General features: G+C 35.9%; 1 protein-coding gene across 9 annotated transcripts in view; it reads left to right on the forward strand.

The window, feature by feature from the left end:
• The window catches only part of THOC2 (THO complex subunit 2), a 116,923-nt gene that overhangs the window by 77,233 nt on the left and 16,715 nt on the right, over positions 1-22,975 (forward strand). For 6 of the 9 annotated variants that reach the window (XM_053916991.2, XM_053916993.2, XM_053916996.2 and 3 more), the window contains exons 16-33: positions 1,545-1,629; positions 2,222-2,315; positions 2,899-2,979; positions 4,562-4,658; positions 7,392-7,509; positions 8,124-8,303; positions 9,046-9,210; positions 13,651-13,926; positions 15,183-15,324; positions 15,774-15,931; positions 17,097-17,225; positions 18,002-18,133; positions 18,223-18,407; positions 18,820-18,998; positions 19,249-19,351; positions 19,990-20,417; positions 20,621-20,679; positions 22,119-22,235. In XM_053916991.2, coding sequence (XP_053772966.1) covers positions 1,545-1,629; positions 2,222-2,315; positions 2,899-2,979; positions 4,562-4,658; positions 7,392-7,509; positions 8,124-8,303; positions 9,046-9,210; positions 13,651-13,926; positions 15,183-15,324; positions 15,774-15,931; positions 17,097-17,225; positions 18,002-18,133; positions 18,223-18,407; positions 18,820-18,998; positions 19,249-19,351; positions 19,990-20,417; positions 20,621-20,679; positions 22,119-22,235 — 2,728 coding nt within the window. Of the gene's footprint in view, positions 1-1,544; positions 1,630-2,221; positions 2,316-2,898; positions 2,980-4,561; positions 4,659-7,391; positions 7,510-8,123; positions 8,304-9,045; positions 9,211-13,650; positions 13,927-15,182; positions 15,325-15,773; positions 15,932-17,096; positions 17,226-18,001; positions 18,134-18,222; positions 18,408-18,819; positions 18,999-19,248; positions 19,352-19,989; positions 20,418-20,620; positions 20,680-21,562; positions 21,626-22,118; positions 22,236-22,975 lie in introns of all 9 variants that reach the window. The other 3 variants (XM_053916997.2, XM_045200560.3, XM_053916994.2) reach the window with 2 other exon arrangements.

The raw sequence follows: 22,975 nt of genomic DNA on the forward strand, positions 1-22,975 counted from the left end.
AGTAAGAGACCCTCCATGACCTGTTCCTCCTTAATTCACCATCATTTCCTGCCAGCTGTACTGAGCCCATTTATGTTTCCCAGCTCGAGTGAGCATGAGAGCAGGAACTGTTATACATCCTTTTTTCTTAGTGCTTAGCACTTTGCCTGTCATAGAAGACATTAATATGAATGAATGAATTATTAAAACATCACAGAATATGCACAGAATTTTTAATGTACTTGTATTTTTGTTATATTTGTAAGGTATAACTATTTCACTAGGCTTGAACAATATGATTTTGATACTGATTGAACTTTTTATGTTGAGAATGGAATATATTAATTTATTATTTGCAGAATTTCACAAGTCTTGATTATTGCTTAAAACATGGACTTGCTATAGGGCATCTAATGATTTATTCTTCAAATACTCATTGATTGTGTTCCATATGCCAGTCACCATGGTAGCTTGCAGGAAGATATAATCAAGAAAGTATCCTTCTATTTTTCTTTTTCCCTTTAGGGTGTTGGAGGCAGAAGGGAATGGGATAAAGAGTATAAAGGTTAGTTTTAGCAAGTAGGAGGGCCACCTGAAATAGTAGGGTTAGAAGTAAGGACAGATAGTGGTAAGTTTTAAGGTGAAACAGTATAACCAGAGTTTGGAATTGATGGGTGTTTCTTCTGGGGGTGGGGATCCAAGAAACTCGACCAAGAAGAATGGGAAAGGGAAGCAGTTGATGATGTAGTGATTTTAATTGAATGGTCAGTTTTGTCGTAAGAAGCTTTTTGAGATAATTATGTCAAGTTTGTCACTTCCAGAATGGTCACATTCCTTGAACTATTAACCGAATTCATTATTTGCTTCATTATATTTTCATTCTAGACTACTTCTTAAAAGCTTTTCAGGTTTCCGGTTTCTAGATTTATTATATAATTCATTGGAAGAGATTTAGATGATCTATAATTACTGTTTTGAATGGTAGACATTTCATAGATAATAAATTTCCAGAAATGTTAATAAAAGAAGACTGAGCTGAGGAAGACTTAAAGAAAGGAGTAGAATTAACGTTTTAAAATTTTTTATACTTTGAATATGAAAACCAAAGAACTTCCTGTATTAAGGAATATAGTTATCAGCTGTTACTCTGTTAGGATCACTGAGACAGATGGTGTGAGGCATTTCATAGCATTATACCAAATTGGATACCTTAATCTCTAAACTGATAAAAAATAGCCCTTCTTAATCTAAAATAATTATGATTCTCTGTAAGTTTTATGTTCTTATAGAATACCTTAGAGTTTTAATGTTTATCATACTGTTACTGAAAATGGAAATGTGTATATTACAAATTGTTAAGCATTAACACAAAATCTTAACACCCTGTAGGAGAATGTCTAATGAAAATAGCCCAAGTCCTGCAGTAAAAGCTGTGATAAATGTAGTTGTTTACCTGGATCCATTTTGGGTATTTGGCAAGGAATTGTTTTTTTCATGATGTAACAAAGCTCTCAGTGAGGGAAATTACTTAAGATGATCCATGTCACCTTTTTCTCCCCTTGCAGGCGTCTAACCAAGGAAAATGTAAAGCCTTCTGGAAGACAGATTGGGAAGTTGAGCCACAGCAATCCAACCATTTTGTTTGATTATGTATGTTTCGAGGTTAATATTATTTAAGGGTTTTTTGTTTTTGTTAGCACTAGTGGAAATGGAAAGATGTAGTTTTAAAAATGTTTTATAGTTTCAGGGGGGAAAACCTTTTGCAAATGAAACATTATATGGTTACTCTAAAAACAAAACTTAGCATATGATATATTTAACAAATTGATCTACTTTAATAATATGTAACAATGCTGCTTTTATAAACAGTGTAACATGTTATTTATCACATTTTGATTTATAGAAGCATTAATACATTTAATTTCAGTTAGAAACATTTGAATAACATTTCATTGTGATTCGCATATAATACTTTCATAATTAGACAGATTTGTAAAACACATTCGACTAGCCTCCGTATTTCCAAAAATTCAAGTTTTAGATACCCTGGAATTATTTCCTAATTGGAAAATGTAGTCCAAGAAAATATATTCTAAGGAAACAATAGGAGAGTAGGTTTTATATAAATACAAAATGGAAGGAAACTACTTTTGAAAAATGAAAAATTCTGCCATTATTTAGTTAGCACAGTAGTTCTCTTTTGATTAGTTAACACCATCTATTCTGTGTTGCTGTCTTCCAGATCTTGTCACAAATACAGAAGTATGATAACTTAATAACACCTGTAGTAGATTCACTGAAATACCTCACTTCGTTGAATTATGATGTCTTGGCCTGTATCCTTTCAAGTGAAGTAATACATAGATTTCCCATTTTATAGATCTTAATTGTGAATATTTTATTTTCATTCTGAGTTCCTTTACTAACCATGTGAGGTTGATTCAGTTGGCTGATCTGAAGGTTGGCCAGTCAGGAGTGTGTGTGTGCAGTCTGTACTGTATATAGGGAGAGGGAATGTTACAATTGTGAAACGTCCGTTTTTTTTTTTTTTTGTTTTTTTTTTAATGATATCATCCAACTGATTACTCAGTGTTTGGAAAGAACAAACATCTTTTTAAATTAAATTTAATTTTTGTTATTTTTAAAATTAAATTTATTGCAGTGACATCGATCAATAAGATCATACAGGTTTTAAGTGTATAGACATCTTGGTATTGGTGGAATCCGTGTCGCTTGCTGAAAGATAGTAAAAGGCTAAAGAAGAAAAGTTGGTACTATAGTGAGTGTATTTTTCAGTAATTTGCAGTAACTTGAGGCTATCAATTTTATTTTTTCCAAGACGTGGCATTTCTTGTTGTTGTTTTTAAGGGCCTTTGTTAGAGATGTAGTGACTTAAATTTTTTTCTTAATGTGTGAAAGATTGTATCATTGAAGCTTTAGCTAATCCTGAGAAGGAAAGAATGAAACATGATGACACAACCATCTCAAGCTGGCTTCAGAGTAAGTATTTTTATTTTTCCAAGGAAACCATTTTCATCTGCTATGGCTGCCATGCTGTGTGTTCTCCTACCTATGCTAAGAGCCTGTTGGCAAGAGCTCTTGAGAATAGCCACTCAACTTTTTTACTACAGTGTTCAAGGTCTTGGCTGTGTAAGGAGGTTCGTATAGTACTTACTCACTTTTCAACTCAAGAGGCCAGTATTGGCCATGATAGAATTTGGGCAGGCATTACTGGGGAGATGCACATTCCCTTCTGTTCTGTTACTTTAGAGGAATTAATCTTAAGGGAACTATTCTCCCTTCTTTCATTTCCATCCTGATGTTTCAGTCATCTTAAAGGAACAAATAACTTGGTTGTTTAATAAAAAACAAAACAAAATTCTAGTCTTTTAAAAAATATCTTATATCTTTGATTTCCAGTAGCCAGTTTCCTTTTTCTTTAACCTATCTTGTCTGATAGCTGAATCTTGCAGTAGCTCCCCAATTGCCCTTTGGTCTACAATCTATAATAAGTCACACAGAGAAGTTCTTTGGGGATCGGGTTCTTAGGCACTGTATTAGCCTCATCTTTTGCCCCTCCTCAGTAGTCTAGGTTCCATTAATACTGAACTTCTTGCACTTTCCATGATCCATCTGCACATTATTCCCCTACTTGGAACAACCTTCCATGCCCACTTATCTCCTCCACTACATCTTAGATTTCAGCTTAGAGGTCAGTTTCTTTGGAAAGCTTTCCCTGTTAATGCTCCTACCCAAAAGTCAGAATTAGGTTCCCCTCTTCTGTCCATAGAACCTTTTATTCATCATAGTTATTTTAGTTTACTTTTCTTTATCCCTTACTAGATGGTAAGCTCTTTGAGGACAGGACTTGTTTTTTGTCCATTATCCTTTAGGTGCTCAGCAAATAATTGTTGAAAAGACTACAGATAACTTGACCTTACTAGGATCTCCTCTTCTTGACCTGACTGGGATTTTCTCTCTGCTCATAATGTGATAAGGACTATTGGTTAAAATTGGTCTTTTTTCCTGCTTCTTGGTCTGGCAATGCTTACTGTTTTCTTGTCCTTCCACAAATAGTAGCGTGTTCCTAGATAAAAAGAGGGTTTTTTTTTTTTTTTCATGACTCAGACATTTGAGGGGCAGGTGTTTTGTTCACTGTTCAAGTTTACTGAGTGATCTGAAGATTTTGTTGTGGCCTAATTAATGTCACAGGCTCTGGAAACAGGCCGTATGCATTTGAATTACTGCTCTACCTCATACCAACTATATGACCATGAACAAGTTACATGATATATGTGTTCTAAAATTTCATCATTGATAAGTTCATACTAGCTGAGATGATTATTGTAAAGATTAAATAAGATAGTTAACAAAGTGCTTATTCAGTGCAGTGTTTGGCATATGTATGCTCAATAAATATTAGCTATAATCAATTATAAAACTATTAATTGGCATCAGCAATGCAATTATTCCTACCTCATTTTATTTTAGAAATTGAGTTAGTTGAAGAAATGACATTCAATATTGTACTTTTTATTTTATGAATTGTTTTTTTAAAAGTCCTTTTTTTAATTTCATATAGGTCTGGCTAGTTTCTGTGGTGCAGTTTTTCGTAAATATCCAATTGATCTTGCTGGTCTTCTTCAATATGTGGCTAATCAGCTAAAGGCGGGCAAAAGGTATTCTTAGCAAATTATATATAAATGAAATTCAATAATTAGAGTACTTCTGGTGATACTGGGATGTTGAGATTTCTATTATCCTGAAAACCAATTTTGTTGGTCGTAGGCTTAAGAAGAAAGTTGCTCACTTTTGTATGTGGAGTTCTTTAATTAAAATAAGTTATAATTTAATACATACACACATTTTTGCAGAAAGAAATTAATATTCATATATATACATATACATATATATATGTGTGTGTATATGTGTGTGTGTGTGTGTATATATATATATATATATATAAATAAAAGACTGACTCATTTTTACTACCTGTTAGGCTTTTGGCTACATGGTTAATATGGTATATTGTACATCCTCTTGTGGCAAAACTATTGATTATGCTACTGGACAGTAATTGGCCTTTACACTGAACATTTGGTAGGAATGTGTTTATTTTTAGGGTGTATATAGTACCTTTAACACAATTATTTTTGGAATTTGAACTTTGAGAGACATAAAGCTTATACACCTTTTGAACAGTGCCCTCTTTTCCTTATAAGTACTGAGTTTATTATTTTATTCTGGACCAATAGCAGTGCTTAGAGTTTGAATTAGTATGTATATGAAGTGTTATCAGCAGTAGACTGATGAGAATTAAAGAACTCAAAATTGTTTGCAAGAACTCTGGTAGAAAGCAAACAAAAACTGTAAAGCCCTGGTGTTCCAAATAAGTACAAGGGGGGACCCAAAAAAACCCTGGAATTAATTTATGAAAAATTGTGTATCAGTCACTTTGAAAATACTCTCCATTTGATGCAGTATACCTATTGAGACCTTTTTTTCATGCTACTCAAAACAGCTTTTGGATTCATCGATTTTGATCCTTTTTAGTGCTTCTGCCGTTTTTTGTTTTACCTCTTCCATTTCACTTTTCCATCAGCAAAATATTTCCCTTTGAGGCCTTTTTTCATCTGGGGAAACAAACAAAAGTCACTCAGGGTGAGAGTGGGTGAATAGGGAGGGTGGGCCATGGGGGTCAGTGCCATTTTTGGTCAAAAACTACCGAACACTTAGCGGGGTGCGGGCAGGTGCACTTATAAATTATCCATCATGAAATGGGCAAATGCGTTGAAAGAGTCTTCAAAAAAAATTCACTGAAGCCAAACACAGCCTCTCACAACAGTGCCAGCTGGTGCACTGATACAGATGGATTCCTAGAACACTCACCTAGTGGGGGAAGCCTGTATTTGTACTATAAGGGGCCTGCCGGCCAGGAGGTGATTCCGGTTTTTTTTTGGGTTCCCCTCATATTACCTAAGGAATTCTTGACATTATTTTGGTGTAGCGAAAACTTTAAAAAATAGTATTTAGATATAGGATTTTATCAACGGTTCTGCTGTATTCATCTTATTGGTCATTCCTGTACATTGTACTCTTCTGTGTCTATAGGCCAGGAGAACATAATGTTATTTTTAAATCTATAATTCAGTTCTCTGTACTGTGAATATAGTTTTTGTGACCATGTAATTAAAAGATAGTTTAAAGAAAAAATATTTTATTGCTACTAGTTGCATAGTAATTTGCATGAGTCCATTCTTGTTTTCAAAAACTATGTTTAGGGAAGATAAGGCTAGTTGAGAGAGAGTAAGCACTTACTAAGAATCTTAGAAAACTGTTCCTTTGTCTATTAACTTGTGTCTTGGATATGTCTACCTTTACCTTTGGATAAACACCTGCGTTTGTTTTGTGGGAAAGAATGTTTTCACTTTATCTTCATTACTTAACTAATTAAAGATGATCTTGGAAGTCATAGGTGTTATTTCCATTGCCAGTCCTAAACTTTAAGAATTAAAATGTATAAGTGTTGGCATAGTAATAAATATGCTGAAGACTGGTCACTAAATTGTCATCTTAGGCTCAAATACCACAACTTGGAACTTCTGTCCTCTTCCTTATTTCCTTCCCTTCCTCCCTCTCTCTCTCCATTCCTTCCAAGTGTGTGTGTGATTGTTCAGAGAGGTGGCTCTATACCATCAAAAATACATGTATTGGCCATACCGTACTAGAGGGTGAAAGTGCACTGGAGGGCATTATTGGGTCAACTGATAAAAGTGAAATCTAAACTGTAGATTCGCATGATAAAAATAAAGTATAAATTATAGATTAAAGTACTGTGTCAATGTTAGATTTACTAAAGTTGATAATGCTATGATTATATAAGAGAATAGCTGTATTTTTAGGAAATGCACTCTCAGGAAATACAATCTTAGGAATTTTAGGGGTAAAATGTAACCCTAAAATGATGCCACATAGTAAATAAACTCTCAAATGGTTCAGAAAATTTGTGTGTGTGTGTGTGTATGTGTGTGTGTTTATGGAGGGTGGAGAAGGAAAGGGAGGGAGAGGGGAGGAAGATAGAGAAAACACAAATGATAAAGTAAGCAGAGGTAAAAATGTGAATAGATTAAGTTGAGGTAAAGCTTTATACTGTTTTTATCTTTGCATGCTATCTGTACATTTGAAATTACTTCCAAGTAAAAAGTTCAAATAAACATAAACATACTACATGGCCCAAATATTTTTCAGTATAATTCTAGGAATGTACTTTTCCCCTAAAAACTGCTTCAGTCCCTTTCTCCTCATATTTATATACAAATAATTTAGGGTTTCTCAGTATATTAGTTACAATATGTTGTCACTGTTATTGTTGAAATTTCAACTACAGGCTGTTTCTTGTTTTTTCTAAATAGTTTTGACTTGCTTATATTGAAAGAAGTGGTACAAAAAATGGCAGGAATAGAAATTACAGAGGAAATGACAATGGAGCAACTAGAGGCCATGACTGGTGGAGAGCAACTAAAAGCTGAGGTGAGAGTTGCTATTTGTATTTATTGATTTTTTACAAATTCAAAATGTATGCATGCTTACAGTAAAGAATCCAAACAATACATAAGTACATAAATCCAAACATCAAAGTCATACATATTCTCCTCTCACAACTGCCCCCAACTTCCTTTTAAAAATTGAGATATACTAGTTATTTTATTTTAACCTTTTTAGAAAGCTGAAACAAAGTATAGAAAGAGTGTAAGTAATACATCTGTAAGGGCAATAAACATCACATCTTCTTTGGTCCTTGATATCCTAGCTGGCATAAATCTGAACATATTTACTCTGTAGTTAAATCTGCTTCATACTGAATAAAGAATAATCCATCATAAGGGACTATATGGTGGAAAATGGAAAATATGCAGAAGTTTCAAGGCAGTTATATTTAACAGTTAACAGTTATATTTAAGTCAGTGACCATAACCAGTATTGGTGTCACTAAAATAAATTTGCGAAGGGAAGGAATGTAGACTGTATGAATGTAGAATGTTTTTTATCTTCAGGATGGTAAGTGAACGTTTTCTGTCTTTTTCAAATCAGATGTTGTGTGTTACGTACTGTATGCTGGTAAATTTATGTCTTCTCTTTTGCAGGGTGGTTATTTTGGCCAGATCAGAAACACTAAAAAATCTTCCCAGAGACTAAAGGATGCTCTCTTGGACCACGATCTTGCTCTTCCCCTCTGTTTGCTTATGGCTCAGCAGAGGAATGGGGTGATCTTTCAGGAAGGTGGAGAGAAACATTTGAAACTTGTGGGAAAGCTCTATGATCAGGCAAGTTAAAGTGGCTTTTGTGTTCATGGGGATTTTTTTATCCTGATAATGGCAAATATGGGATGTCGTATAACTTGAAAAATGTCATTTTGCACATATGAGTATGAAGTAACTCTAATGTAAATTAGATATTCTGGAAATAGAGGCAACTTTTGTGCAAATTATGATATTTAATTGATGGCTCTAGGAGATGTAATAATATGTATAAAGATCTCAATTAAGCAGATAACGTTAAGTTGTTTGCTCTCATATCTTAATCTCTGGAATTTCAATCACAATAAAGCGGATGTGATCTTTATTTATAAAATGTATTTACAAATAATAAGCACCAAAACCTATGGTTAGCTTACAAAATGTGCTTAACTATCAAGGGAAGAAGATTGCATGTATTTTATAAATGAAGTTTTCATCTTTTAAGGGCAAGATTATTGACTTCTATATACATAAAATTGTGATTTAGGTGAATATATTCTGCTACTAAGAACGATGAGCAATAGGTTGAAACTTGAGATCTAGTTGATATTAAAGCCTTAGATTAGTGTTCTTTTCAGTACCCTTGGCATCTTTTCTGTAATATGATTATGTTTGTAGATTGTCTCTAAATTTCTTTCAGTTTGTTAATTTTGAATTCTTGTTAATCAAAATATTGTTTAAATGATGCCTTAATCATTTTGGAAAATGTTTATATTGGTTTTGTAAAATGGTAGCACATTTGTATTTTTTGTCTTATTTTTAAATTTAGTGTCATGATACCCTGGTACAGTTTGGTGGGTTTTTAGCATCTAATCTAAGCACAGAAGATTATATAAAACGAGTGCCTTCAATTGATGTGCTCTGTAACGAATTTCATACACCTCATGATGCAGCATTTTTCCTGTCTAGGCCAATGTATGCGCACCATATTTCAGTAAGTATATATATTTTTGCTGCCATTCAAGAATGATTCTCAATTATTTTTTAATTATTTGTGATTGCATTTTACTTTGACGTAATATAGATTGTCTCTTGGAGAGTTATACTTTTTTTAATACTCAGCTCTGAGCAGTGTACAATGAAAATGTCTCCTTTAAAAGTAAGTCTTACTAGTTCTCTAATTTTACTGTTACTTTGCCACTAGTTGTCCAGGTTGATGTCTTATGGGCCCTTTAGAACTATGTTTCTTAAACATTAGTATAGACAAGAATCACCAGTAAAGCATCTTAAAAACTCAGTCCCATGTCCCCGAATTCTAATTTAATACCTTGAATGGTACCTTGAAATTTCTGTTTTGTTTTTATTTTTATTTTTTTAAAGATCCTACTTATTTATTTTCAGAGAGAGGGGAAGGGAGGGAGAAAGAGAGGGAGAGAAACATCGATGTGTGGTTGCCTGTTGCACACCCCCAACTGGGGATCTGGCCGGAACCAGGTGTGTGCTCTGACTGGGAATCAAACCCACAACCTTTCTGTTTGCAGGCTGGTGCTCAATCCACTGAGCCACACCAGCCAGGGCTGTTTTTATATTTTTTAAACGAGTACTAGATGATTCTACATTAAACGAATGTGGTATGTCATTTGAGAAACACTGGTTTAATACAGGGTCCTGTTTCCTCAATGACAATATAACTGTCAGAAAGTCGACTTGCTATCATAGATAGAGAGCAGGCTGACAGCTGGTGGGGGCGGGGAGTTGCAAGGTGGAAGGATCCAGCAGAAAAGAAAAAGGACTCGTGGACAAGGACAACAGTCTGGTGATTGCAGGATGAGGGGGTGTGGTGTGGTGGAGGTAGAACAGGGTATAAAGGGGTTAAATGGTAATGGAAAAAATACAACTTAAAAAAAAAAGAAATACAGACAGAAAGATTTAACCAGCTCCAAACATTCTAAAAAATCTTATAATCTCTGTTGTGTAACTTCTTGGAAAGATGTATTGATGGTTCTTGTTTTATTTCTCTCTACCTAAATGAAACAACTAAAAACAAAAAACAACGTAAAAAGCAAACTAGAGCCTTTCCAAGCAGGGTATCCCAGTAGTGACTGTTGAAATTCAAGTAAGGATGTAGGGGAAGAGGAGATAGCCTTCTCTACTCTATCTGCCAACTATTCTTACCTGCAAAGCAGTGACCTCTAATTGGAATTCACCTTTTCTTTTCCCTCAGGGCCATGGTCAATACTCTGTTTGGAAACTGTGGTACTTCACTCTGACTGTAGTCCTCATATATTCTTAATTTTTGTGTAGAATTGGATTCTGGCCCCTCCTGTTTGTTTCTTGTTTTTAAGTCTGTACTATACAGGGCTTTCTCTACAGATTTTGGGGAGGATCCTAGTCCTTTATCTTAAGCTAGTACACTTTCTTTGTTCCAAGTAGGGGTACAAGGCTGTGCAGTAGAGGCACAGAAAAGAAGGCACTGAGTAATTGGGGGTATAATTGATCGTCTAATCGACCATTAGCTTTTAGTGTTTACATATCAACTGCTACAGTCTCACACTACCCTCTAGCTACTAAATGTTAATTGATTGAATTATCACTTTATTAGCAGGCAGCTACTCTTTGATGTACTCTCTAGAGTAGAAAGGGATGAGGGAGAAAGATTAGGCATTTTCTTCTCCTTTAGAATCTCTCAATCCAGAATATTGTGTGCTTGTTGCATAGTTATGTCTTGTGTTGTCGTTCCACCCCACAGTAGATCAGTCTCAGCCATACAACAGGGGACCTGATTTCTTGAAGGACTGAGGTGAGACACTTTCTTCATCTCAGGAATTCTGACCTGCCTTGTGCTATACTGAGAAGAGAACACACTAATCAGTGACACTGAACCATAGCAAACAGGAACACTTGGTTGCCTGAGATTGGCTGAACTTTTCCAGGTCAGAAAATGGAGCAGTTCATTCATACCAATAGCTACCTTTTCAGTAGCCTGTGTAAAATATTATGCCTTTGTCAATTAAGAGATACAAAAATCTAAACAAAGAGATGTAATTTCCCCCTCAGGGTTGAGGAGGAAAACAAAGAACTATACAGCCAAGTCAGGGATAAATCTGTTACCCATAGGCCCAGAGGCTACATGCCACCCTCTGGAAAGGGAGTTCCTCAACAACCTTGCACTAGATGATATCCAGTCTTCCCTAGGGATCCTTGCTGTCGCTTTTTAGGTAAAAGCCTCTGTTGAAGAGCCTTCTATGAGAGAATATGAGTATTGGAGGACTGCTAGGTACCTTCTATAACTTAACTACCAGCAGGCTCTCATGGGAATGATTCAGCCAATCAAACACTGCTTAGATTATTTGGCCAACAAGAACTGTTTGAACAGTAATTAGAAGTGCAGCAATAACTATGGATATCAGTTCTATTCCATAGATGTAGTTCCCCAGGTGACTTGAGATGTAGAGCTCTTATGCTAGTCCATTTGACTGAAGATGTGAGCTTGATGAGGGAATTAAACTGACTTTAGACAAGGAAATGTTCATCCTAGTAAGTATGCAATGTAGGGTTTTGGTTTTTTTTTTGATCAAGCCTTTTTTTTTTTTTTTTTTTTTTAAACAAGATAGGCAACGGGGTGCCTAGCAATAGAGGTAATTGTTCAGTTTTAATTGCTTAGACCGACTTTGCAACATGGGTCTGAAAGAAAAGTCCCCCTCCCCATCCAAGTCAAGCAACTACCACATTTCACTGTGTACTTTTGCCCAAATTTTTGAAGGAAAAAGAAGTATGCGTATCGTATATGGGTATAATGATTACATACCATGGGTATAATAATCCCGTGTATAATGCACACAAAAACATGAGTGTTCATTGTACATGGGAGTGCATTATACATGGCAAAATACGGTAAGTCATCTTATGCAGGTAGTTTCAGCACTGTTTTATCTTGTATTTTGTCAGAACTTTAGCAGATGTCATTCTGCTCACAGAAATCCATTAGTTACCATCAATAGGACCTGCCCTCAAAATTTTAAAAAGCTTTTTTATCCCAGCTACTATTCTCTCAGATCTCTGATGTAATTGGGACTTCTCTCTCATAAGTAATGTTGCTTGTAACTGTGTCACCTGTGTGGTCTCAGTAGTTATCAGCATGCTGTCTAAAATGCGAATAGCATGAGATAAATCTTTCCATTTCTACAGTAGTTGTACCATTCTCAGAGCTTGCTTGAGATACTCTCTGGGACAGAGTACTTAGTATGCCTTCAGGTCCAGTGAGCCTGGGGTAAAGCAGCACCCAGGACGGAAGACAGCTGGACTGCAAGGAGCCAAGACTGCCTATCATGATGCAAAACCTTTGACTTTTGACCTTTGAGTTTTCGATTCCATGTTTAGCACAAACTGTGAATGATTTAGTGCTTTTCTAACATGAAGAGGAAGCTAATTTTAGATTTACTCTCAGGTTCATCTTCAGGGATGATGCCTAACCCAAACAGAATTTTCTAGGTGAGAACTCTGTCATCCTAAAGAGACTGAAGGACGTGATACAGTAGCTATAGCTCTGCTTGGTGGTATTTTCTTTTTGACATTTGGCATACACTCTGAACTAATAATGTAGTTCCTCCCATTGCACTAACAGATTCATTTTCTCATACAGATAAGAGTAAGGTCTCCTTCTGACTCCTCCTAATTAGGATAAACCAACCAGGACAAAAAAGCTGCAGTGTCAGTTCTCACACACTTTAAACTCCAATATACCATAGTTATTCATACGAAATCTTATTTAGCTTAGCATTGGGTGACCAGTTGGTCCTGGTTTGCGTGGTACTTTCCCAGTTTTAGCACTGAAGTCTTGCATGCTGGGAAAACTCTTAATTACTGGCAAACCTGGTAGTTGGTTACCCTACTTAGTAGTCTTATGGTGACTTTCTCATAACCTTTCTTAGTGTTGATCCAGCTTCTTAACTGACAAACTGTAACAGCGAGCGGATAGGGGCTCTGTGTAGTGATAAAACAGTCTGTCCTGGTTGGCTGTTACTTGTTTCATTCTGCCTCTTTACTAGTGTTAAGACCTTCTAATTGGTTCCCTTGAATATCTCAATAGCAGGAGTGGAAGCCCTACATGCCCAGTACATAATGCAGCAGTAAGGGAGAATAGGGTAGGGAGAATGGACTGTGGGCAGACATCTACCCCATTCACTTACTTAGCAGGTCAAATTCAATAATAATCTTCTGAAAAGCTGCTAGTGAGCACATGGGACTAAAGATTGGAATAGCTTCTAGGGATGATTTGTCTTAAAGTAAAATTTTTGTAAAAAACTAGAATTCCTACAACAGTTTTAATTGGTCATCTTCTGATTTTTGAAAAGGGAACATAGGTTTTTACACTGCGAAAGTCAATGGTATAAATTGTGTTGTGTGTGTGTGTGTGTTTACTTTTTATTTCCAGTCCAAGTATGATGAACTTAAAAAATCAGAAAAGGGAAGTAAACAGCAACATAAAGTTCACAAGTACATTACATCGTGTGAAATGGTGATGGCCCCCGTCCATGAAGCAGTGGTCTCCTTACATGTTTCCAAAGTCTGGGATGACATCAGCCCTCAATTCTATGCCACCTTCTGGTCATTGACAATGTATGACCTTGCAGTTCCACACACCAGCTATGAACGGGAAGTCAGTAAACTTAAAGTCCAGATGAAAGCAATTGATGACAATCAAGAAATGGTAGGTTTTTGTTCTCGTAGCCCAAGTACAATAATATCATAGTGTTAATTCAGCATTACCCATACTTTGAAATTATGTTAGCTCGGGTTCCTTAAAGCTTCAATCCTGTTGCTATCTAATACTGTCCTGAGTGGGTTAAATGGTGACTTCTCAATGGCTGGGGGCAGGGGCTTGGTGCGTATGTGGAGATTTTGATGATTCAAATGGTATTTGAGTTTGCTTTTCTACTGAAGGCCATGTTAACAACTAAAGTAATCTGCATGACTCCAATTGCAAGGGCAGTGGGAGTTCCAAAAAGGAGATGCTTTAGGAGGTTTTATTGAAGAGGTGAGTCTTCAGCTGGGTAGGCCTTGAAGATAGATTAGGTTTGAAAATATGGGAGCAAATTGGCTACTCTAGAACTCCAGCAAAGGTGTAAAATAGTCCAAAGCTTAAGGCCACTTTTATTGTAGTGAATGGGCTTACTGATAAATTTGAATGCTTAGGATGGGGCCAGTGTATGTACGAGAGTGAATGTTAGAAAGAGGACTTGATAAAATTGAGGGTAATTTTATTTTTTATTTTTTTAATCCTCATCGTAGGGCATGCTTATTGATTTTAGAGAGAGAGGAAGGGAGGGAGAGAGAGAGAGGGAGAGAAACATTGATTGGTTACCTCTTGAATGTGCCCGACTGGGGGGTTGAACCCACAATCTCGGCATGTGCCCTTTGAATTTATGGGACAGCACTCCAACCAGCTGAGCCACAATGGCCAGGGCGAGGGTTATTTTAGGTTTCCTAGGATGGACTTGATAATGGTAAAAATACTACTTTAGAAAAGTTACTCATGACAGCAGTGTGAGAGATGCATTTGATAGGGGAAGGGACTAACATTAGGCTAGAGATTAGGTGGGTGGCTTTTTGGGTAATTCATTGTGACGTGCTGAGAGCAAGACTATGGTGGAGGCTGTGGGGATACACAAGACTTGTAAGCAATTGGGATATTGTAATGAAGGAGAAGGCAGAGTCAAAGGCGACTCTGTCTCTCAGAATAAAAGCACCAGTGTTGGGAAGGTCCTATTTTCGTGGTGTACAAAGACTGGATGACTTTGTCTTGAATTTGTTAAATGAAGATGAAAGCACATCTGAGTAGAGTCCTAAGCACCCCTGTTGAAGTAATGAATGTGAAATATCAGCATTTATCTCTTTTTGAAAATTTTAATTAAAAGAAAGGGAGGTAATGTGCCTGTAGTTAGTAAAGTATCTTATATTTTGTAGCCTCCAAATAAAAAGAAAAAAGAGAAGGAGCGCTGTACTGCCCTTCAGGACAAGCTTCTTGAAGAAGAAAAGAAACAGATGGAACATGTACAGCGAGTTCTACAGAGGCTGAAACTGGAAAAGGACAACTGGCTTTTAGCAAGTACGTTGTTGGAAATGTTACATTCCTGCTACTGCTAGATTACAAAAGCAAACCTTTATAACTGGAGATGTTGAAGTGTATAATGTTTGATTTCACCTCTGTTCACTCTACTGTTCTTTGGTTATTCATTAATGCAGAGTCCACTTCACATGTTCACTGATGGAACTGATTTAGCCTGCTGGTGAAATTGATTAGCTAGCTTATAACTACGATTGGCAGCTATCATTCAACTTTGCTGTATAAAATTATATTTCTGGAGAAATTATAATTAGGAAAGTGTCCACAGAGTTAAAATGAAAGTCTTATTCCAGGCATGCCCTTTTGGTTACATACTATAAATAGTTTGTGGTTTTATAGCATTTGGTACATTATAGTTAACATGTTGTCCTGTTTAGTGGCCTTGAGACACTTGAAGTTTACCACTTAATGTATTCTTCTCTTATTTTTAGAATCTACCAAAAATGAGACCATCACAAAATTTCTACAGCTGTGTATATTTCCTCGATGTATTTTTTCAGCAATTGATGCTGTCTACTGTGCTCGTTTTGTTGAATTGGTACACCAGCAGAAAACTCCAAATTTTTCCACACTTCTTTGTTATGATCGAGTAAGTCCATTTTATTGCAATCTTTAAAAAAGTCACTCTCTTTTTTTTTTTTTCTCGATCTTTCTACTCCCCCCGGCCCCCAGACTTGTCCACCTGCTCTCTGAGTCTGTGTCTATTTTGTGGTGATTGTCGGGGGGGGGGGGGCGGGGAAGGGAATGAAGTGGAGGTGGTAGAGGATATAGAGGGGGATAAATGGCAATGGAAAAAAAAAACAATAAAAATGAACTATTTAAAAAAGTCTCATATAATAAAAATGACCTGTTGAAAAAGAAGTCTCATGCAAAGATAGCTAAGCATTATGATCTATAGAGCTATTATTGTGTGTGTAGTTAAAAGCATGAACTGAAGAGCCAAGTGCCTGAACTTGAATCCTAACTCTGCTGCTTTCTAGCTACATGATTTTTGGCAAGTTTTTAAACCTCTCTGTGCCTCAGTTTTCTCGTCTGTAAAATGGGATAATAGTACCTGCTTCATAAGAGTGCTGTGAGGATTAAATGAGTCACTACACACAAAAGTACTTTGAATAGTGCCTGATATGTAATAAGCAACCCTCGTTAATCTATTAACTCAACTTTTGAGTTCATATGTTTGCCCTAATAGGTAGAACTCTTCTCCATTTTTAACTTTCACCCCTTCAGAAACAACAAAAAAGCTTATACCTTCCCATGTACAGAAAAAGCAGGGATGCTTTTCTGTATGGTCACATTCACAGATTTTTGCATTTGGCTTTTTTCTTAATAAATTGCTGTATTTTGTGGTTTAAAAAGGAAATGTGTGTTACAGCATGTCAGCTGCCTAGTTCTAAAAGTTTCTATCAGCCTCGCCTCTGCTTACTGTTCCACTAACCCCAGTTATATCTATGGCTAAGTCTTTGTTAAAGAACTTATGATGTAATAATAATGATAGCTTTTTCTCTTCTGTCACTGTAAATCAGCTTTCTTTATAAACGTTTTGCTGTTGTTATTGTTGCTTTATGAATGTGCTGTTTCCTCACAAAAACCAGTCTTTAGAGGTCTCCGGGAGTGTGACTATAAAAGGGGAAGATAGATCTTGACTAAACTTACCTGTTTAGTGTATTATGATTTGCTATAACATGATCTTTTGGTATTTTGAACTAATTTTGACCTTGATTTCTTTTTATTTTTCAAACACTTTTTTCCTGTAGGTTTTTTCTGACATAATTTACACAGTTGCAAGCTGTACTGAAAATGAAGCTAGTCGATATGGGAGATTTCTTTGCTGCATGTTAGAGACTGTAACCAGGTGGCACAGTGATAGAGGTACATATGAGAAGGTATGACTGATAAATACGCTTATATTTTACCCGTGCATATGATGACCATTTCCAGTAATCTCTAGGTTGTTCAGTTTTATAAGGGAAGCTGAGCTCTGGCCAGGTGGCTCAGTTTGTTAGAGTGTCGTCCTGTGCATTGGAAGGTTGTGGGTTCGATGCTTGGTCAGGGTACATGCAGGAGGCAGCGATCGATGTCTGTCTGTCTCTCCCTCTCCCTCTCTCCACCTTCCTTTCTCTCTAAAACAAAAAAGGAAGCTGAGTTTAAGATGAATTTGTAAAACAGGTTTAAAATTTAAGAATAATTCATCCATTATTAAAAGTGCTGTATATTTTATCATATTTCAAACTGATAACATTCCAAGTTAATATTATTGAAAAAACCGAACCTTTCTGTGAAAACTACCATATTTTTTGGACTATATGATGCACTGGACCATAAGACGCGCCTAAGTTTTAGAGGAGGAAAATAGGAAAAAAATTTTTGAAGCAAAAAATGTGGTCCTCCTCTTGCCTCCTGTGACCCCGCTCCACCGCCTCCCCACCCCCAAGCAAGCCAGGTAAGCTACATTCGGACTATAAGACACACCCCCATTTTCCTCCCAAATTTGGGGGTGGGGGAAAGTGCATCTTATAGTCTGAAAAATACGGTACCTATCATTCAGATACACATCATGTTTTCACATAGAATCATTAATCTAGTTTAGTTAAGTTTCAGTCTCTGCTATTTGGGGAACAGAATTTTTCTTTAAAATTAACAACATTTTTTCCCCTCTTAGGAATGTGGAAATTATCCAGGATTTCTTACTATATTACGGGCAACTGGATTCGATGGTGGAAATAAAGCTGATCAATTAGACTATGAAAATTTTCGACATGTTGTACATAAATGGCATTACAAACTTACCAAGGTAAAAATTTTTTATTTCTCCAAAGTTTTTTTTTTTCTCTTAATACTTATATTTTTAGAGTAACACATCTTAAAAAATGTTTGTTATAGGCATCAGTGCATTGCCTTGAAACAGGCGAATATACTCATATCAGGAATATCTTGATTGTGCTAACAAAAATACTTCCTTGGTACCCAAAAGTTTTGAATCTGGGTCAAGCTTTGGAAAGAAGAGTGCATAAAATCTGCCAAGAAGAAAAAGAGAAGAGGCCTGATCTATATGCATTGGCTATGGGGTAACACAATTATACTTTAATGTGATTTATGAGACTAGATAACAGAAGGATTCTGAAGACTTTAAAATGTTTTACAGTGTTAAAGTTTATCTTCTGCTTTACTTCAGGAGATTATGGGAGATTATGCGATCATGTTGCCACAGGCTGGTGAGAGTTGTCACTTCTGATTATCAGCTTCCGGTCTATACTGGATGATAGTTTCACAAGTCATATATAATATGTACTGGTTTGGAGGAAATGTAATCTTATCAGTTGGGTTATCAGATCTTCAATAGTGAAAAAAGGCATCTTTAGTTTAAGGATTAGTTTACATTGAAATTTTAATTTAACTTGCTAATTTTATTCTTTTAAACTCCATGTTTGTGCTTTTTGATTTGTATTTGTATATTTAAACACTTTGTGCGACTTTCAGCTACTCTGGGCAGTTGAAAAGTAAAAAGTCATACATGATACCTGAAAATGAGTTTCATCACAAAGACCCCCCTCCGAGGAATGCAGTTGCCAGTGTACAAAATGGGCCTGGTGGTGGGTCTTCTTCATCGTCAATAGGAAGTGCATCTAAATCTGATGAAAGCAGTGCTGAGGAGAATGGTATGCTTATTTGTAGAAATTTATAAGTAATATGTTTTGTTTCTACAAACTGAAATGTTTTGTGTCACATGACAAAGTAAAACACTGCCTTATAATTACGTTTTTATTCTGTAGGTAGGAATATGTATGTAACTGTCAAGAATTAATCAGTCCTTTGTTTCTTTCTAGTTCATCTCTAGTCATTTTGCTGTGAAATTGTAGTTTATTTACATTTAAGGGCCTGTCAAATAAAATCGTACCTTTATTTCAGATAAATCAAGGGAGAGAACTCAGTGTGGTGTGAAAGCTGTTAATAAAGCTTCTAGTGCCACACCGAAAGGGAATTCAAGCAATGGAAATAGTGGCTCTAACAGGTAGGAACCCTGTGCTATATGTCAAGAGTCTGAGTTCTTACATGATTAACCTCATTAGACATGAGTGGCAAGAGGGAAGTAGTTGAATACTATGGAAGTCCTTTATGCTGGACTTCGACATTTTGATGATACTCTCCTCATGTTTTGTACAATGCTGATACTGACTTTCTTTCCCCAGTTGAGATGTGCAGGGGAAGGTAGGTGGTGAAGTTAAGATAATAGTTTAAGGTTGTTTGCTGTGGACAATCTGGATAAGGATAATTAACATAAGAGAAGTCTACATTGATTTAGATCAGTGATCTGCTCAGACAGATAGTCCAGTTCCTGATAGTAGTGCCCTTGGTTGGCTCGTGGAATAATTTTGGTTGTTACTTTGTAATCCGCAAAGGTTACTAATGTATACCAAAAAAGACATGGCACAAATTTGATCATTCTTTTGAATTTGCTCTTCATGAATTTGGCTATTTATTATTTACTGGATAAGTAAGTACTTTGTTCTTATCTAAAAGTTGTCCTTTAGTTTCGAAAGGCAATTCCTAGTTCTATAATTTTTCAAGGCAGGAGGGAACCCTTAATGATTTATAACATGAAATATATTTTATGACTATCTTAAAATCTTATATTTTTCCCTTACGCAGCAAAACCATTAAAGAAAATGACAAAGAAAAGGGGAAAGAGAAAGAAAAGGAGAAAAGAGAAAAGACTCCAGCTACTACTCCAGAGGCCAGGGTACTTGGTAAAGATGGTAAAGAAAAACCGAAGGAAGAGCGGCCAAATAAAGATGAAAAAGCAAGAGAGACGAAGGAAAGAACACCTAAGTCCGACAAAGAGAAAGAAAAATTCAAGAAGGAAGAAAAAACTAAAGATGAGAAATTCAAGACCACTGTCTCCAGTGTAGAATCAAAATCCACTCAAGAGAAGGAAAAAGAGAAGGAGCCATCCAGAGAAAGAGATATAGCAAAGGAAATGAAATCAAAGGAAAATGTTAAAGGAGGAGAAAAAACACAAGTTTCTGGGTCCTTGAAGTCACCTGTTCCCCGATCAGATACTACTGAGCCTGAAAGGGGCAAGTTTGCCTTTCTTTGCATTTGTTTACTTTTGGTGGTTGTAATATATAGTTGCTTTTTGTCTCCTTATTTTAGCATGTTATCTCAGAACTTTACTGGGGGCAATAATGCTTGATGACCTTGAAAGTGGTGATTTTTTGAAGTGTTTGGAAAAAGTGGAAATAATGCCTTATTGTGACTACTGCTTTTTTCCCCTCAACAGAACAAAAACGCCGCAAAATTGATACCCACCCTTCTCCATCACATTCCTCGACAGTAAAGGTTAGTATAGCCTGAGGAAGGCAGCGTCCATGTTAGGCTCACCTGTTTGGAATACGTATCCTGACTTCCTTCAAGTCTTGCGCCAAGTATTCACTGGAGCCACTGGAGGTTTTATGTTGCATTAGAAAATGAATTTTTTACATATTGGTGGACTGATATTTTTTTCCTATTGAGTATTTTTGTAATAAAAATGTTAAAACTTCAAGGACCTAGCACTAATTTTGTAGTGTTTCAAAGTGCAAGAGAAATTTTACCCAGAAGTGCCTCACTGCTTTAAGCAGTCTTTTTGGAGTGCAATGGTAGCTACAAGCAAATGAATCTTTTCAGCAGAATGAAGCCTATTTTTCAGCATAAATATTGAAGAATGTATAGCACTGAAGACTTCCTGGATGATACAGGATAAACAAGATACCTCTGAATTCATCAAGCTTCTTGATGAGCATCATACCGATGTGTGCCTTCTAAGAAGGAATCTTGAAAGGAGTTCCATTTTAAAGTCTCCTTGGTGATCAGTTCTCCTGTAGTGTATATTCAGTGAGCATGCAGCTTCTGTTGTATCTTCCCTTGGAGGTTTGTTTATACCCATTGGGTTCCCAACAAGTTGAACCTTGCATTACGATAAAAGCAGATGTGGCATCCAATCCTACCACCCAGCAAAGAGAAACCCCAGGCTTTCAACTGCAGCACAAAATCGTGGGTGTAGCCTTCTTGAAGACTCAGGGTAGCCATCCCTTGCTCCATATTTAATTTTAATTCTAAAGTCATCTAATTTCATGGAATCTTTGAATTTGCAATACATTGAACTTTTAAAACTGTAAGTTAACTAATTCTTCATCAAGAGCACTGTGGTCGAATACCGTAATTTCTTTTTCTTTCTTTTAAGTTCTCCCCCCCGCCCCTGGGAGGTTTGAGATTCACCATCAGAGGCACTTTGCAAACAAAAAAAGTAATTATTCTTTTATAAAATGCATTTGTTTTGTTTTGTTTTTTTGTTATTTTGGGTTCTTTTTGGTTAATGTAATGCCACTGAGTTTTTTGGCTAGGATAAAGAATGTGCATTATTTTTTATGTTCAAGTCACAGTAAAGTAAAAATTGAAACCTCCCAATTAAAGAAAAGCTATAAAAATATAAGATAGTTTTGTTCTTCCACAGTGACCTCCACTATATTAAACTTTTTGTGTAGAAAAAACAGTCTTTTGATTTCTTAAGCTTTTTAACATTACGTAGAGCTTAAGTACAGTGTAATAAAAAATGTGGCATTGAAATTTATTTTTAAATTCTGAGCAGAGTTTTATTTGTTACATTGAGTACACATAATTTAGTTTTTTAACATTACAATTCCATTACATAGTTTTGCTTTTCTTTTTTATTGTTGATATTCATGTAATAGTGACATCACCAGATTTATCCTCACAAGAAGTAGCTGGTTTATTTCCAGGTTACAGCCTTACTTCCCAAAGTTCTTCTGGGTTCTGAGAACTATGCCAGCTCACCTGTCATCTCCATTCATTTTCTACAGGACAGTCTCATCGAACTCAAGGAGTCTTCAGCAAAGGTTTGAGTCTTTTAAAATCATCATGCCTAAGTAAAACAAAAAATCTTTACTTCATTTATTTAGTAGATAGTTTTGCCCTAGTAAATTCAGTAAGCTAGTACAATAACCTTTAAAAATACCTATCACAAACTGAAACAATGGATGACAATGGTCTCTTTTAATGAGATTGTTATAAAATGTGTGTAATGTGGCAACATTTCTATAATCTCTCCTTGCTTACTGTGTTATGCATTATCCTTTTATGCTTTAAAATCTGGAAGTTAAGGTTTGGGGAAGACATTGCTGGTTTGTTTTGGAGAGACGGCTTATTTAATTTCTTAAAACAAATCTGTAAGGCTGTTTTCTGACTTTCTGAGACAACCTGAAAGACCAAAAAATAAATTCGATGCATTCACATAATGATTCTAAACACTGAGCCCATCTCCATCCATAAAATTCTTTATATTGCCTCTGCTGAGCTACCTTTTTGGTAGTTGTAGCATAATATCAAAAAATATGGTTAATGTGAACTAATTTTCCTGGAGGGGAATACTCAACTTGATGGTTGTGTTTACATGTCAGTATTAATTCTTGCCTATTACTCTACTTTCTTTAATAGTACTGCTACTAAAAATAATGTGCAGTTTGTATATCTTACTACAGAGTTCATTTCATTATTGTAGTTGAATTGTCCATTGTTCATGTTATTTTGTCTTTATTATTATAAAACTTGTACTCTCCTTGACTTTGATACTCTACTT

This window comes from Desmodus rotundus, chromosome X (assembly GCF_022682495.2).
Source record: "Desmodus rotundus isolate HL8 chromosome X, HLdesRot8A.1, whole genome shotgun sequence".
Classification (NCBI taxonomy): Eukaryota; Metazoa; Chordata; class Mammalia; order Chiroptera; family Phyllostomidae; genus Desmodus; species Desmodus rotundus.